Here is a 19,167-nt window from a genome sequence, read left to right as displayed (position 1 = left end):
GGAAGGAATGGTGCTTAAATAGTCCATTGCAGTCAATTTTATTCTTTAAATTTCATTTTATTTTTAATTGACAAATAATTGTATATGTTTACAAATTTAATGGTTTAAACAATTCAGAGAAAACCTTTCAAGGTCATTTCAAGTTTCAAGTAACAACTGACTGTAAAATTTACCAACTTACTTCAAAAACTCCTTTCCATAGTTAAGACAATGGTACACTGGGCCAACGAGCTAAATAAAATGGACTCAGTTTTCTTTAAAACATTATTAAACTAATTACAATCTGTACTAAATATATCTCCTCACTAAAACAAAGTCCTGACAAAACTTTTATTAACCCTACCCACAACACACACACAATTTTGACTTCAAATATGACATATCTAAATTTAAGGAATAAATACACTGCTTATAGTTTTCCAAGTACAAATGAGGGAACACTGTTATAAAAATTAACAAACATCACTATATTGAAGCAGACTGCTATCCACAGAGCCCTGTATTCTGTTCCAGACATAAACACCTACAAACAAATTATTAGCCATCTAAGAGGTCAGAAGAGCAACATCAGCAACAGAATAACAATAATAAAAATAATAAAAACATCAACAGCAGCTTACCTCTATTCCTTACAGTGTGGCAGGCATTGTGTGAGTCCCTCATACACATGATCTCACACAGCCCTTATAACACCTGGGGAAATACACACTATTATTATCTCTGCTTTTGAGATAAAGAATCTAGTGCACAGGGAAGTTCCATAACTTGCTCAAGGTTACACAGCAAATGAGTGAGCAAATCCAGGATCGAGACCTCTGATTAACGCCCACGCTATTAGCTGACCACCTCTTGCTGCCTTTCCTCTTCATTAAATCACTCACGTAACTGTGGATCAGCCTAGTGGTCACATGTGAAAATCTCTAAAAGCCAGTCATAACTAAGCCGAATGCACAACTTTCTAAGACTACTGTTACCTGATGTATCAATGTGTGTGTCGGGGGGTAGTTGTGTGTGTGTGTGCGCACTTGTATGCAAAGAGTAAACATAGGTAGGCATTTTGAATTGACATTGTAATTCAAGAGGTTACCATAAAAAACAAAAATGGCTTCAAGAAAGTAATTAGAATATGAATGTCAATGCTCTGTAAGATCTTAGAGAACATCTAATCACATAACAGATAGTAAACACCATGACACAAAGACATTCACTGACCTACCTAAAGTCATATGGTAGTAAAACTAGATCGCAGGTCTTCCAGCTCCCAAATCAATATCCCTCTCACCACATTCTAATAGCCACATCCATGTTTCACCTTAGGATATATGCTACTTCTAAATAAGACTGCCGAATCCCAGCACAGAACAAAGTACTTTGTAACAGTGTTTAAGTTATATATTTAAATGACACACTTTTACTTCTAGTCTTATTCTTTACCACATTAGATGCCATACTAGAGAGGATCAGTTTGACTACAAGTAACAGGCCAAAAAAGTCTAAAGGTAACTAAGGGTTGGTACAAATGTTCCTTAGTGTCACTGGTGTCACAAAAGACTAGCCTTCTCTATTTATTCTACCCCATATTGCTTTTGTCCTTATGGTCACATCATGGCTGCTATAACTCCACGAACTGCACTCACATTCCAGGTAGAAAGAAGGATGTAACAGAAAAGCAGAGGTGACAACTGTCTCAGAAGGTAAAACCTTTCCAGAAATCCTCAGCAGGCTTTAGAAAAGCAGAGGTGACAACTGTCTCAGAAGGTAAAACCTTTCCAGAAATCCTCAGCAGGCTTTTGCTTACATCTTAAGAAAGAGAGTTCAGGCCGGGCGCGGTGGCTCAAGCCTGTAATCCCAGCACTTTGGGAGGCCAAGACGGGCGGATCACAAGGTCAGGAGATCGAGACCATCCTGGCTGACACAGTGAAACCCCCTCTCTACTAAAAAATACAAAAAAACTAGCCAGGCGAGGTGGCGGGCGCCTGTAGTCCCAGCTACTCGGGAGGCTGAGGCAGGAGAATGGCATGAACCCGGGAGGCGGAGCTTGCAGTGAGCCAAGATCACGCCACTGCACTCCAGCCTGGGCGGCAGAGCGAGACTCTGTCTCAAAAAAAAAAAAAAAAAAAAGAAAGAGAGTTCATTTGCTGGTTTGTTTTTTAACTGAGGGCACTAGCACTCTAAACGAGAGAATGGAGATTGGGTGGACAATGAACACTGTCTCAAGCAGCCACTTCTCAAGTTCTCATTCAATAATTCTTGTCATGGTATCTTCTTTTTTGGTCAAGGGCATGAAAACTTTGTAAATCACAAAGAACTACAAACCTACAACTAAATAAATTAGATGTTATAACTTTAGTTTCATAAGCTTAAATTGTCAACATATATAGCAAAATGAGTACATTTTAAATACAACTGAAAACGATTATCCATCTACAAAATATCTGATATATCTGCAATATCTACAAAATAATCTGAAAGGGTTCATTTATGTCTTTATCTGTCCATTGCTTAAGTTACTAGTTATAATATTTCGCTTATCTAAGACCATATTATAACAATCTTAACCATCTAAAACACAACTAAAAAAACAGAATGGAAGTAGAAATGTTCAGTAAGTCAAACCAACAAATGTATTGCAATTAATATTTATTGGTCAATTTAATAAATATAATCTTCATGTATAGAATTTTTAAAGTGTAGTAATAGAAGCAAAAGCAAAATGCTAAGAGAATATAAAGAAAGAAATGATTCAATCTAACCTAGAGAAGTGAGGGGAGAACAAGTCAGGGAACATGCTTTTTGGCAGGTGTGGTACTGGAACCTGAAGGCTGATCTGATAAGGAGTGTGACTGCTGGAGAAGGAGGGAAAAACTCGCCATCCAGATGGAGCAGCACATTTGGGAAGCAGCAAGTATTCTGATGTAGCTGGCACAGAGGGTGCGTGGAGAGATTTAGTGATACAGCCAGAAATATCGCATAGGTTAAGCCCAAATTCTAGGTTTTATGGCAAATTGTTTCAGAAAGCCATTTCACACAGCAGTAGAAGGGTGGCACACAGAGTTAAATGATCAGGCTTCTTCATGCATCCTCCCCCATCACCGTAAGAGGATTCTTCACGTTTGCGCACCTCCTTCACCTATTTTCTTGCCGTACGTAACAATTTGCAGTTTCCCAACACTTTGTGCCCTCTCTTACCTTCGTGACTCTTCCTTCAGGATGCTCACACAAACTCTCTTTTTCCCTACATTAGCTAGCCTTTATGCATGCCTTCAGACTTGGCTCAACTGACAGCATCAGTCACCTCATCGAACAATTTAATTCCTTCAGTCCTCTCATCACCAAATGAGGGAAAGTTAAGAGGGTCAGTTAAGGACCTCCCCGCGCGAGGTTCCATAACCTTGTCTATTACAACGCCTGTCATAACACTGTAATCACTGACTTTCGTCTCTGACCACTTGCATCTGAGCTCCGTGAGGATACATCTCTACACCCTTGCATCTAAGATGTGGCAAGTATTCAATATGTGTTTATTGAATAAAATGAATGGGGAGGCTGTCATAATCTAAAGGAAAAGTATGAAGGAATGAACATGGGAATGAAAAGGTCAGGACAGATACCAAAGCTCGTATGTCTTAATAACAAGAAAGACCCTTCAAGGCCCTTATTCAAAATCTACTCTTACTTTAGAATTAATTTTAATAACCTTGGTCATCACGTTCTCTAACCTACAAAAAGTACAAAATTAAGAATTTGAATTATTAAGAAAAATTCAATCATATTTAGCACACTTCTGTTTAACAAGATAGAGAAACATGCATTGTTTTTCAAAAGTTTTTTAATTCAAATAAACATGAGGCTTTTAAAGGAGAAAACCAGGATCTTCAGTAACACACAGCTCTTAGGCTTACACTTACACCTTATACACATCTGAGGAGATGGTGTGGCTTTACTTTTCAGTTGGCTCAATGGTGTCTCACCTTGCCAATCTAGTGAAGCTTGGCCCTAGAGATGCAGGCCAATGAGGACATTTGAAGGGAAAACTGTGAAAGTTTGTTTTTCCAATTTGCATAGTTATCACTCATCCCATCCTTTTCCCTGGTCCACCAGGTTACATTCTCTTAACTCTGCCCATGACAGCCTCATGTCAAAACACACTAACCCACTAGACTATGTTGCCTAACTACACAAACACTTATTAGACAAGACTGTCTTAACAAACGCATGTTACACCATTCATCTATTCTTCCATTCATTTTTATAATTTCCCTCCCTCCCCAAAATATATATATATATATATATATTTTTTTTTTTTTTTTTTTTTTTGAGACAAAGTTTCACTCTTGTTGCCCAGGCTGAAATACAATGGTGCAATCTCAGCTCATGGCAACCTCTGCCTCCTGGGTTCAAGCGATTCTCCTGCCTCAGCCTCCCAAGTAGCTGGGATTACAGGCATGCACCACCACACCTGGCTAATTTTGTATTTTTTTTAGTAGAGACATGGTTTCTTCATGTTGGTCAGGCTGGTCTCGAACTCCCGACCTCAGGTGATCTGCCCACCTTAGCCTCCCAAAGTGCTGGGATTACAGGTATGAGCCACCGCACCTGGCCCCCAAAATAATTTTTAACCATATCCTTGACTCTTACTTAGCATAAGTTTGTTTCTATCTCACACCAAGGAAAACTATTTGATAAAAACTTCTCTCAAACCATTTATCGTAATTTTATCCCAAATTTTGATACTTCTAAGATAATTTTCTCTTCACAAATAAATTTCATACTATTTATAATATTAATATGAATACAATACTTAGAAATGCCACATTCTCTCTACATCCATCCAAATTCATACTATATTTTAAAGAACTGATTAAAAAAAAAACTCTCTTCTTAGGAGTCAGTGTTTTATATTTGTCTGAACGGCTTTGTTTTTTTCAAGGAGTCTGTCAATATGAAAAATTGGTAAAATGTAACAATATTCTGCAAAAGGATAAAATAGTAAATTGGTTAATGATTAAGAACACTATAAGAAGAGGTTTGAAAAAGCTTCTAAGAAAAAAATGTATGTATATACTTCCTGCTTGTCACAAAAAAAAATTATGTCTGAAAAATTTTAAACAAAAGTCTGAGAACAAAAGCCATTCTACTATTTTAATATACCGCTACTACTACTTTAATATAAGATATAAGAATCTTATTTAATATATAAGTATCTTTTGGTAGAATTTTTTATATCTCATGTTTCCTGTAATATACGAGATATATCTATATATGTGCATTTGAAAAGGCACAAAAATTATTATTCTTTTCCCTAGGTATATTCCAAGTAACTGTGATTGTGAATGAAAACAAAAACTAAGAAAAATTTCCAATAAAAAATTCTGACTGTAAAGGTCAAACTACATAAATCTGACATTTTCAAACAGATGGGATTAAATTAACTAATTTATATTCTCCTGAAATAGTAAAAGCAGTATTGTCTTTAGATACCTAACCTGCTACTGAGAGATGGGAATGTAGTTTTCTATTTCAGAAAGGGAGCAGAAATAAAGTAGAAAGCAAGAGGTAAATAACTGTAAAGTATCCTAAATAATACTGCCACATTTTTAAAGGTAAATGACAGCAGTCTCTCTTTTTGAGATGCATATCTGTTCAATCATTAAATACCACATTCTTCCACAAAATGAAAAAAAAAAAAAAAGACGAGATGCTAAGATTTCTTTCAGCTCTAATATTCTTTATATGGTTGACTATTTTATGTATCACAATTCATACTATCACGCTAAATCATTTTACATAAGACTTATGGAATCTCATAAGCTTTACTTTAAAACAGATTATATCACATTAAAGAAAAAATATAAAATAATCTACATTTTATATCATCTGAGTTATATGTACACTCTTCAAATCATATAAAGATAGAATGCTTAATACATGTGAATGCTTACATGTGAAAAGGCTGATATATCAATTTACCAACTGATTTTAAACCATAATTTAGTGAAACTGCCAATATAATCAACTGAGTTGATGGCCTGTGATTTTTGAAAATCAATTCCTAATTATCATTTTAGAAATGTACTATTTTAAATGCTTAAAAAGTAAAATATACAAGTCTATCTTTAAAGATGTATCTACATTAGCTCATTTAAGATATATGTTAGACATGCAATTTTAAAATGTTTTCAAAAATGTATTTCAGCACATTCTAGACACATGCTATGAACATAAGACTGTTTTTAATATAAATAACATTGATTAAGCATATAATCACAAGCAGATTTACTAAAAAAGGCAATAAAATCTACTATTCACTGGCTAAATTCATATTTATAACTATTATATTATCAGCTATTCACACAAATAAAAATCATGTAGTTCTTATGTTCTGCCATAGGCAGAATCCTAGCTTGTTCTCTTCTGATATCTGCTATGAATATTTATATTTTAAAATTAAAAGAAATGAGGATTACAAAAATTATTCTTCAACCTCCAAAATACATAATGCAAGAGGATCTTTACAACGTGAAAAGTACTATTACAGCAGCAATGCAATAACCTCTCCTTACTCCCTGTAATAATATGCCCCTAATTTTTGTTCAAAAACAGTAATAATGAGGCATGTTAACAATTATGCCATTACCTGATCCTTTTCAGATACCATAATATATCAGAAATGCAAAAGCATACACAGAAACTCAAAACCCCTTTTTATAGCACATCCTTAGGTCGATACTTAGCAAAATCTGAGTGCCTTGAAAGTGCTTGATTGTTCATTCTGCTAATGATCCTACCTTCCTTCACTGTGGCTGCTTTTTGCCTTGATGGTGTCACCAGCTCCTTTACAATCTGCAAGACTTGAATCATTGCTAGTTAACAAGCCAAAGACTCCAGCTGCTTCCTCTAGAAATCCAACAGGTTTCATCACCAGAAGCTCATTTCTGCTTTCAGAAAGCTCAAGCACGAACACAGTTGAACTTCAGAGAAATGAATGCTTTGCCTAGCTATCCACGAAGGCTCTGAAGCAGTTAATAAGAAACAACGAAAGGATAGGCTGTATCTTCTTGAAATGATGGATTCAAAGTGATTTCAGCACATGTGAAAGCCCCATCCTCAAAGTCCAAAATGTATTACTATGCACAGCCTTAACTAGTTATAAACAAAACAAAACAAAATGTGGGTAATCTTCCGTAAATCACTAAGCAAAGTGAAAACATTTTCTCACAAAAGCCATGACAGAAAAAATAAAGTGCTCTGCTATAAATTCTCACACAGTGCATCACAGATGCTATGTGCAAGTTTTTAAGTAGTCAACCAAAATACCCTGCACTGTCGAAAGCCTTAATACTTTTTTCCAATTTCTCAAAAACCTTATATTTGAAACAGAAAATAAAATATGGATAAAAATAAAATCTATCTTGCTAAGTCTAAGCTCCCAGATTTGCATAAAAGATATGGTGCCTCAAAAATATCCTATAAATTCCTTATCCTCCTCCTCACATATACACCTCTGACATCCCAGTCCATGAATAGAAGTCTAAATTCACATGCATACTAGAAATTCCCATAAGAGTCTGTAAATTCAATGGTCTCAACATCAAGCGGCATGGACCAGATAATTTCAAAACAAGTATAATCACTAATCCTTCCATATGATTTTTAACAGCCAAGTTTTAACAAATGATGAATTAATATTTAATACCTTCATTATATGTTCTATTTATCCCATAGCAGCCCTTCTCAAAGTAAACCTACAGAGTTAACTAAATGAGAAAAATGATATTCAGGTGAACGTGGCTAAATGCTATGTTTATTAAACTGATTCTCCACCAGCAATTTGTTCCTCTTACTGTACTGCCAATTTTCCTCTCCTATTTTTCTTTCCTTCCCATGAATTATTTTTACATTTTTAACATACCATAAAATATTAGATCCCAGAGTAAGTCAGAGGCAGTTCCTTTGCCTTCAGACAGTTAAAGGCTTATTTGTTATTTTCCCATTTTTCAGCTGGACAACTGAGCACAGTGAATCAACCAAGGTTACAAGAAAACTGATCCAAAACTCAGCCTTCTGCTTTCTCTCCAGCAAGTGCCCTCTGTACAAATGTCTAGTTTTAAAATTCAAGGTGAAGTTTTCAGCTCTTCAGACACAACGTGCTACAACATATACATATATATCACCCATAATGTATGCTCCATATGGGTGTTAGGTTCAGAAATCAGTGCTCCAAGCCACGACAGTGAAATACTTGGAAAGGGAGGACAAAAAAGGACCACTCTCCTAATTCCCTATCATCTTTAAAGAACATGTTTGTACTCACAACCTAAATCGAAGTAAGAGTTCAGATGGGTCAAAGACCAAGTTTTAAACCTCAAGCCAAAACTGTGACCTGAATGAATCCCTCTGAAGATGTAAATTTAAACAAATAAAGGTGAAAATCTAACTCCTCAATTCAAGTTTCCCCAATTCTTTCTGTGCCTCATCCCATTTCCTAGGGCAGTTTGGGACACGTAGTAAGTGTTAAGTATCTGCTGCCTTTGTTTTCCAATCACGTTTCCAGCTCTTGAGAAATTACTTCCTCTCTTCTGGAGAAGACCTTCGGAAGGTACTGTTTGACAGGTAACTTTCCACTAGCTTTCCTCTCTCCCAGTCTCTCTCGTTCTGCAAGGAAGGAGGTGTGCAGGACAACTATTTCCTCCATACCTGGTCAGGGAAGAGAGGCATATCTAAATTCATGTCTCATAAATTTCAATCATCATCTTCCTTATCTCACTGGTATTATCACTGGTTTTGAAAATGAAAATCACATAGCAATCTCTTTGAACACACTGGTTCACTACCGTCAATGCTTAGCTTCTGCTAAGCAATCAATAGCTTTTTCTTGTTTCTTTCCTCATTTTTCATCACACATTACATTAGTAAAAATATTTGATCACATACTCTGATATATATAACTGAGCTGAACTCTTTAAAATGCCAAAGTCATAGAAGACAAAGACAGACTGAGGAAATATTACAGGTTAGAGGACAGTCGAGTCAGGATAACAAAATGCAACACAGGATCCCAGATTACATAGTGGCCAAAAAGGGCTGAGGGGAAATATGGGACATTTTGGGAGAAGTGATGAAATATGAACATAGTCTATAGATTTATCAGTTAATTTCCTGACTATGACCACTGCACTGTAGTTATGTAACAGAACATTTTGGATTTTAGGATATATACTCTAAAATAGTTAAGGGTAAATACTTCAACTCACTAACACTTCAGAAAAAAAAAAAAAGGCAATACTACTAACACAGGATGAGAAAACAAATGTCATAAAATGTTAACACTGGGGAAATCCAGGTAAAAGAATATGAGAATTGTCTATGCTATTCTTGCAACATTTTCCTAAGTCGGAAATTATTTCAAAATAAAAAATTAGATCCTGACTCACTCACTCTATGGAATGTATCAATCCAAAAGAGGCACGGTGGAGCTGTGGGACAACATAGGTGGCTCTTCTCACTTCAACATATCCCATTGGTCAATTTCCTCCATGCCATGATCTGAATGTCTAAGTTCCCCCAAAATCCTAACCCCCAAGGTAATGGTATCACGAAGCAGGGCCTTTGAGAATTGATTAAATCATAGGGGCACAGCTTTCATTAATGGGCTTAGTGCCCTTACAAGACATAATCCCAGAGAGCTGCCCTGCCTTTCCACCACGTGAGGAGAAGCCAGAAGGCGCCATCTATGAACTAGAAAGCAGGCCCCCAACAGACATTAAATCTGCCAGTGCCTTGATCTTGGACTTCCCAGCCTCCAGAACTGTAAAAAATAAATTTCTATTGTTTGTAAGCTATCCAGCTTATGATATTTCGTTAGAGCAGCCCAAATAGAGTAACACAAGTGCTACATCCCATTGGTTAATTCGACTGTAACTTCATAATAAGTCCTGATATCTGACAGAAAAAAAATCCTCCCTCTCTGATATTATTTGGAAATGTCCTAACTACTTTTGGCTCTTTACCTTTCCATATAAAATTCTTTCCATATAAAATTTAAAATCATCTAATAAGTTCCCTGGTAAGCCTGACTGCGATACAATTTGAATTTCGTTGGTCTATATGTTAACTAGGGAGAAATGATATTTTTCTGATACAAAGTTTTCCTGTACAAAAACATGGTATATTTCTCTATTTCTAGGTCCTCCTAATATCCTTTTTTAAAACTATATGATTTTCCCTTAGCATTCTTTTTTGTTTGTTTTCTTTTTGAGATGAAGTCTCACTCTGTCGCCCAGGCTGGAGTACAGTGGCGCGATCTCAGCTCACTGCAAGCTCCGCCTCCCGGGTTCACACCCTTCTCCTGCCTCAGCCTCCCAAATAGCTGGGACTACCGGCGCCTGCCACCATGCCAGGCTGATTTTTTTGTATTTTTAGTAGAGACGGGGTTTCACCATGTTAGTCAGGATGGTCTCGATCTCCTGACCTCGTGATCCACCCACCTCGGCCTCCCAAAGTGCTGAGATTACAGGCGTAAACCACCACGCCCAACTTAGAATTCTTACATATCTTTCATTAGATTTATTTCTATTTTTTCTGATACTACTGAAAACGGAGTCTCTTAATTACTTTTCACTGCTGATACATAAGCATGCAACTAACTTCTGTACATTAGTTGTTTTTTTGTTTGTTTGTTTTGCGGGGGGACAGAGTCTCCCTCTGTCAGTCAAGCTGGAGTGCAATGGCACGATCTCAGCTCACTGCAACCTCTGCCTCCTGGGTTCAAGCAATTCTCCTGCCTCAGCCTCTCGAGTAGCTGGGATTACAGGTGCCTTGCCACCACACCTAATCTTTGTATTTTTAGTAAAGACAGGGTTTCACCATGTTGGTTGGCCAGGCTGGTCTCAAACTCCTGACCTCAGGTGATCCACCAGCCTCGGCCCCCCAAATTACTGGGATTACAGGTGTGAGCCACCAAGTCAAAGTGCTGAGGTTACAGGCGTGAGCCACCGTGCCTGGCCTTGTACCTTAGTACCTGTAGCTACACTGTTAACATCTTCCTTATTTCTAACAATATATCTGTAAATTCTTCTGGTTTTCTCTACCTAATAATAGTATCACTTGTATTTTTTTTTTCTTTTTTCTTTTCTGTCGCCCAGGCTGGAGTGCTGTGGCACAATCCTCACTGCAATCTCTGCCTCCCAGGCTCAAGTGATCCTCCCACCTCAGCCTCCCAAGTAGCTGGGACCACCAGCTACTCAGGGTGTGCCACCACGCACAGCTAATTTTTTATATTCTTTATAGACACAGGGTTTCACTATGTTGCTGAGGCTGGTCTCAAACTCCTGAGCTCAAGCAATCCACCCACCTTAGCCTCCCAAAGTGCTGGGATTATAAGCATGAGCCACCATACCCAACCTCATCTGAAATGAACACTTCATTTCCTCCTTCCAATCCTTATACTTCTAATTCATTTTTCTTGTTTTACTGCACTGGCTAAGACCATCAATACAATATTTAATAGAAGTGGTTCTAACCAGCATACTTTTCTACTTTTTTAACTTTAAAGGGATGCTTTCAACATTTTCCAATTTAAGATGATGCTTGCTTTAAGCCTTTTATAGATACTCTATCAGGCCACTCAAGAGGCTAAGGCGGAAGGATGCCTTGAGCCCAGGAGTTTGAGTCTGCAATGAGCTATGATTGCACCACTGCACTCCAGCTCTAGCCTGGGCAACAGAGTGAGACTTATCTCTAAAAAAAAAAAAAACATTTTTAGCATTTTTAAAGAATGCAGATACAGATACCCTTCATCAGGTTAGGGAAACCCCCTTCCATTCCTGATTTAGAAGAGTGATTTGAGAATATTATTTTTAAATGTCAATACTTACAATATATGAAAATATCATCCTTTGTAACTACAGAATTTAAAACTTACAATAAAAACCTTTCTATTTCAACTTAAAAATGCAAGGGATCACTTCATCTCATTTTACTAGGTACTTGCTAGATACATGCAGTGATGAGCTACATCTCGTTTGTACCATCTCACTGGTAGCTTGAAGTTTTAAAATTGGCTGTGGTGGGTGTTTTTATACCACAGAAATTAGCAAACACTACAATCACGGTTTTCTCCCTCCCACATTCCCCAGCAGCTGGTTGTTAAACATTTACCGGCACAACGCTGGGTGCAGGGGGAAAAAGAGTTTGAAGATCCTGTAAGTAATATTTACATTCATTCGACAAGCATTCATTGAATATTTACTATGTGCTAGGTAGGCACTGAGAATTAGAGACTTAAGACGCTCACAACCAAGAAGAATGTGCTAAGTGGCAAAGTAGCGCTAAAACCAATTTTGAGTTGGCAGGGCAGGTTTCAACAGAGCATCAGGAATCAGGGAATGTAACATCAGAATACCATATGAAAAAATCTTTCAACTCACAAATTGATAATCACTCCCCTGTCTAAAAACATTAATGGCTTTCCATTTGCACACACATAAGTCTAAATTCCTTAGCACAGAGTGTGGCCTCATTTATAATTTAGTCCCCATCTACCACTGCAGATACGATTCCTGAAGTTTCTTGCCAGTACTACTTCAATTACACGCAGTGGGCGCATGACACTTTCCTCCATTCCCTGAATACAACACCATTGCCTTTGTATATTCCATGCCCCCTGCCTACAGGAACTTCCCCATTTTCTCTACTCAGATTTTCAAGACCTAATTTTTGTTATCTCCTTAGAGAGGTCTTCCCAATCTTCTCAGGGCATTAATTAGCTGTTCCCTCTCTTCCCATACCTACAACACCCTATACATACCTAAATCTATCAGAACCCTTATCCCAATTAATTTTAGCTATTTACAAGTTACTTTCCTGCCCCAGACCATGTCCCTCATGGGGGAGATAGAGTGGATCTATGGTCTGCAAACATTTTCTATAAAAGCTAGATAGTAAATGTTTTCTATTTTGTGAGCCATCATGTGGTCACTGTTGTAACTACTCAACTCTGCTATTGTACAATACACACAGACAATACACATGTGAATGTGTGTCCAAATATGACCCATAGGCTGTAGTTTGCAGACTACAAACCACCAGTGGGGGTTGGGGAGGCGGCAATGTCTAAAGACATTTTTGATTGTCACAACAGGAGGTGGAGTACTATGGCATCTAGTGCATAGAAGCCAAAGACGCTGGTTAACATCCTACAATTTATAGAACAACCTCCACAAGAATTATCTAGTCCCAAAAGTCAGTAGTGATGAGTTGACAAACCCTGCCCCAGACATGTTCCTCATGGATAGTGACCTTGTCTTGAGTAACATCTGAAGCTTTCCTATTATAGCTTTAGACTCATTAGTTGTTATTTAATAAATATTTGGGTATATCAATAGTTAAACAATAGAATTTCTAAAAATTTCCAAATTAGACAAATCAAAATCATGATATCCATTGTGGCAGAAGAATCAAAAGCCTTAACCTTTTGCATACTATCTGAACAGTAATATTATGACAGGAATTTTATATTAACAAATATAGTCATGCACACAAATTTAGTTACAAGGATGTTTGCAATGTGTATTGTTTGTAATTGCAAAAAAAAAGGGGGGGGAAATAATCGAAAAGTCCAACAATAAGAACTTAATAAAGTTTCAGTGAGTGTACACCATGGAATACTAGATGGCATTAAAAAAACTGGACTCTAGACAAGTGATTGTCAATCTGCAGTGAAATCACCTGGGGAGTTTCAAAGAGGACTGATGCCTGAACCCATCCACAGGGACTGTGACTGCATTGTCCTAGGGTGCAGCCTGGGCACCACAAAGTTTAAAAGCTCCCCTAAATGATCCTTCAGCCATGGTTCAGAACGACCGTTCTAGAAGAATGACATAGGAAAAGCTAACTATAAATGACTACGTAAACATGAAAGGTATAAAATATCATGATTTCACTCTTGTCGGATGGATGGATCGATGGAGGGATGAATGGATGAATGACAAACGGATAGATGATGGATGGATGGATGGATGGATGGATGGATGGGGGAGGCACACAAAGGAAAAATATCAAAATCTTGTTTGGCCCTAAATAGAAAAAGTACAAGAGAACTGGTATAATTCTAAAGCAAAATTATACTGCTATTCAGAGCAAATAATGTTATAAGTAATTCACACCAACACCCTAGACTCTTAAAGAATTACAAACTAATAGGTCTCTATTTTCTTCTTTTTGTCAAACACATCTTTAATAGTTTTTCTTATTATTATAATAATAATGCATGTTCAGTATAGAAAAACAAGAATCTAAAACTAAGCCAAAAGAAAATAAAAATCTGTCTTAGGTCCCACATACAGAGATAAGCACTACTGACAATCTTTTAGACTTACTTTGTACTTTTTTGTTACTGATTTTACAAAAATGAGGTACTATTATGCATATTTTTTGGAACTAACATGTTTTCACACTTTCATATGTGTCATCAACATCATTTTTATGCAAAAACACAGAGAAGAATATTTGGACTGTGCTCTAAGCCTACAAATTCTTTTGATCATATGAATAACAACCCAGCATCTTTTCATTCTTGGCAATGATTCAGACTTTTTTTAACCCACTTTTCAGAAAACTTTTTTAGCTTTCCTGGAAATACATTTCAGAATTGAACTACTGTCATCCTTTTCAGAACATGTAGATAAATGAGATGAAAAAAAGTGAGAGAGAATTTTATTGTGACAAACATAATCTGTAAATATTCAAGATGTCCACTGGCCTGAAAATATAAAAAGACTGTAGAATATTAAACTATAAACCATTTCTAACTCTCCTCTCTTTTTTGGGTTAAGAAATCAACTTCCTTCATTTATTTGTCATTCTACTTAAGTTTGGTTTGTTTTTGGGTTTTTTTGTTTTGTTTTGTTTTGTTTTGTGTTTTTTTGAGACAGAGTCTCACTCTGTCGCCCAGGCTTCGTGGGGTGGCTCAATCTCAGCTCATGCAACTTCCGCTTCCCAGGTTCAAGCAACTTTCCCTGCCTCAGCTTCCCCAGTAGGTGGGATTAGCCCGCCACCATGCCCGGCTAATTTTTGGTGGTGGTTGCTGCTGTTGTTGTTGTTTCTGAGATGGAGTTTCGCTCTTGTCTCCCAAGCTGGAGTGCAGTGGTGCGATCTCGGCTCACTGCAACCTCCACCTCCCGGGTTCAAGCAACTGTCCTGCCTCCTGAGTAGCTGGAATTACAGGTGCCCGCCACCACGCCCAGTTAATTTTTGTATTTTTGGTAGAGACACGGTTTCACCATGTTGACCAGGTTGTTCTCCAACTCCTGACCTCAAGTGATCCGCCTGCCTCGACCTCCCAAAGTGGTGGGATTACAGGCAGGAGCCACCACGCCCAGACAATTTTTGTATTTTTAATAGAGACAGGGTTTTGCCACGTTGGCCAGGTTAGTCTCGAACTCCGGACCTCAGGTGATCCGCCCGCCTCAGTCTCCCAAAGTGCTGGAATTACAGGTGTGAGCCACCGCGCCCAGCCTCTACTTAAGTTTTAAAGGAGGAAAAATATAGTCACTTCATTCTAGAATGTAGAAAATCAACCTCTACAAACTTCTACAATATAAAACACAGCACATTATTACAAAAAATAAAAACTCATTGACAACTTGAAATTGGCAGATGTGGAAAGAGCCACAGAATATGTGCTTGTGGATGACAACATTATCCTCCTCTCATATAATTTCAAAGCAGATTATATGATAGTAATTGTTTATGAACAGAAGTATTTGTATTAATAGAATTAACTTAGCAATTCATTGAAAATCAGTCTTTAAAAATACTTTATCAAATGATAATTCATTTTGCTTATAAACAGCAGACAAGAAACTTGTCAACTCTCTAGCTCAGTGGACACTATCATAAACATGTACAAAGCTTTCACAAACATGAGAAATAAAAATATATTATTCCAATTCATCTTCACAACATTGGGAAACTCTTAATCTACTGACTATACAAAGTGTATTCTAAAGGCAATAAAATCCTGTTCATTCATACAAGATTTCTTATGTATCTAGTATGTAAGAGGTACCATGCCAATTGCTGTTCTACAGGGGTAATCAACCTCCTTCCATTCTACAAAGAGAAACTGGCATTAAATAAATAGTTACAAAATTAATGATTAAATTACAACTGAGGTGACTCTTGCAAGTAAAGGATGACAGGAGAGTTGTGCCCTTACATGGAAAAACAGTGTTAATTAAAAGCCATACGTAATATACTATAACTGAACATATTCTAATTTACACGTTACATTTTCCATTTGTAAGGAAGTCTCCCGTTGTGTAGAACTGACTTTTCTTTTAACTTTGCAAAGCCACGTGCAAATGGACACAGAAATATGGAAAAGAGGTTTAGTCATAATATGGAAATTTAAATATGACTTCATTTTCAAAATCAAAAATTCAAGAAAACAGAGCATTCAACTAATTTGGACCTACTCTAGATTCCAACAAAGCTATCAAATAACATTATTAGTTTTAAAAAATTCATTATTGGCCAGGCACAGTGACTCACGCCTGTAATCCCAGTACTTTGGGAGGCTGAAGCGGGCAGATCCCCTGAGGTCAGGAGTTTAAGACCAGCCTGGCCAACATGGCAAAACCCCAAAAACTACTAAAAATACAAAAATCAGCCAAGTGTGGTGGCGGGTGCCTGTAGTCCCAGCTACTCAGGAGGCTGAGGTGGGAGGATCACCGCTTGAGCCCAGGAGGAATTTCAGTGAGCCAAGACCACGCCCCTGCACTCCTGCCTGGGTGACAGAGCAAGACCCTGTCTCCAAAAAAACCCATTTAGCTCTATGTGTATAGCCTTGGAATAAACGTTAATTCAACATAACATCACATTTAAGATAAAAGGTTCATATGTGCACATACACATAAAACACGTAAATATAAAGACAAACGTATTGTCAAAGAATTCACAGAAGCACTTGAGTATTTAAACACAGACGTCCCTCTAACATTCAAAGAGATTTTTGTAGAGACTTCCCCCAGTATGAAATCTGTAATCAACATGACACGTTAATTACAACAGCGATGGAAGGCTGCCAACAGTGTCCTTGACAGAATAGTACCTTAGGCAAAACTCATCTTTGGTACTTATTATTCTCCATTCTTCCTCCCTTTCTGAAATCTTTTACTACTTCTGCTTTTTTGGTATACTATACATTATCTCTCCTTTGACCATTACAAAATGGTCCATGTCTCAAAATAAAACCATATGAGGCCGGGCACAGCAGCTCACAAACTGTAATCCCAGCACTCTGGGAGGCCAAGGTGGGCAGATCACTTGAGTCCAGGAGTTCAAGCCCAGCCTGGCCAACACAGTGAAACCCCGCCTCTACAAAAAAAGACAAAAATTGGCCGAGCGTGGTGGAACACACCTGTAGTCCCAGCTACACGAGAGGCTGAGGTGGAAGAATCGTTTGAGCCTGGGAGGCAGAGGCTGTAGTGAGCCAAGACTGTGCCACTGCACTCCAGCCTGGATGACACAGCAAGACCCCGTCTCAAAAAATCAAAGAAACAAACAAACAAAAACCATATGAAACTCCAATAAATATATAAAAGCTACACTGCTTCATAACAAAATTTTTGGAAGGTGCAAAAGAAGCATTCAAAGTTAAAATCTGTGATTTTTCAATAATCATTTTGGAAGAAAAGACTGTTTTAGAATGATATGATGAAGGAGAAAATGTAAACAGTGAGTCTATGAAAACGTTACCTTGTCTAACGAGGAAATACCACCTCACTAGGATGGCTACTATCAATGAAACAGAAAATAATAAGGGCTAGGAGGATGTGGAGAAAATGGAATCCTTGCACAATGTAAGCTGGTGCAACCGCTATGGAAAACAGTATGGCAGTTTCTTGCAAAATTACAAAAAGAGTTACCATATGATCCAGCAATTCCACTTCTTGGTATAGACCCAGAAGAATTGAAAGCAGGGTTCCGAAGACGTATTTGTACACCTCTGTTCACAGCAGCATATTTCACAACAGCCAAAAGGTGGAAGCAACCCAAATGTCCACTGACAGAAGAATGGATAAACAAAACGTGGTCTAGACATACAAGGGAATATTACTCAGCCTTAAAAAGGCGATTCTGACACATGCTACAACATGGATGAACCTTGAAGACATTGTGCTGAGTTAAATAAACCAGTTACAAAAATACAAACACTGAATTATTCCACTTATATGAGGTACCTAGAGTAGTAAGAGGCCGGGAAGAGGAAGAAATAAGAGCATTTAGTTTAATGAGTACACAGCCTCCAGTTTTTCAAAATGAAAGGAGGTGAAGAGATTCAAGGTTGCACCACAATATGAATGTACTTAACACTACTGAACTACACACTTAAAAATGGCTAAGATGGTAAATGGTATGTATATTTTACCATAATTTTTTAAGTTATCCTGTCTAGAAATCAAATAATACAACAGATAGCAACTATGTGATGTCATTTTGAGCCTACTAGGCTAGTTATGGTGAAACTGATATCCTTGTATACAATTACCAGAGTAATTGTAAATGGGTGCAATCTTTTCTAGAAAGGCAAAATAATTAGGCATAAAAAGTTCTACATTATAAATCTAGCCTATAGAATTAATTCCAGTTTAATGAAAAAACGGCAAATTCATCAGTGACACTCATTCTATAAACATTTTTAAAAACTGAGCCATCTTAAACGACCAAAAAACAAAAAAAAAGGAAATGGTTAAATAAGTTATGATGCATCATTACCCTTAAGGAATATAATTGTGAATTCTAACCATGAAAACAATTACAGAAATCTGTTTTAAATACAATTCAATGTTAGAAATCCAAACATAAAATTGCATATACACTATGAATGTGATTATATAAAAAAAACTAAACAATACTAGATCATAAGCAGAAATGCAAATGGCTTCTTTAACATAGTGAGGTTACCAGTAATCTTTTTCCCCCATTTTCAAAATATATTTATTTTAATGTTGTGGTTAACAACAAGAAAAGGGGGTTGTGGAAAATGAAGAAAATTGATTAGTTTAAATGAAATTAGACAAAAATATAAATAGAGGCAAGAGGGGAGTGCTTACCTAAACTAAACTTAAAATCCCCTCTAACCCACCTGTTCTCCCAATACCA

At 37.2% G+C, this 19,167-nt stretch overlaps 1 protein-coding gene across 3 annotated transcripts in view; it reads right to left on the bottom strand.

Moving 5' to 3' along the window:
- Window positions 1-19,167, bottom strand: part of LOC105490603 (USP6 N-terminal like) — a 159,329-nt gene that overhangs the window by 115,302 nt on the left and 24,860 nt on the right. Inside the window, exon 1 of one of the 3 annotated variants that reach the window (XM_011756393.3) lies at window positions 6,789-11,730. The exons of the other annotated variants lie outside the window; for them this stretch is intronic. Within the exon in view, the coding sequence (XP_011754695.2) occupies window positions 6,789-6,861 (73 nt within the window). The 5' untranslated portion in view covers window positions 6,862-11,730. Of the gene's footprint in view, window positions 1-6,788; window positions 11,731-19,167 lie in introns of those variants that run through there. 3 annotated transcript variants of the gene reach the window in all.

This window comes from Macaca nemestrina, chromosome 9 (assembly GCF_043159975.1).
Source record: "Macaca nemestrina isolate mMacNem1 chromosome 9, mMacNem.hap1, whole genome shotgun sequence".
Taxonomy (NCBI): Eukaryota; Metazoa; Chordata; class Mammalia; order Primates; family Cercopithecidae; genus Macaca; species Macaca nemestrina.
Note: the sequence above shows the minus strand (reverse complement) of the source record. Positions and strands in the feature narration are given on the sequence as shown.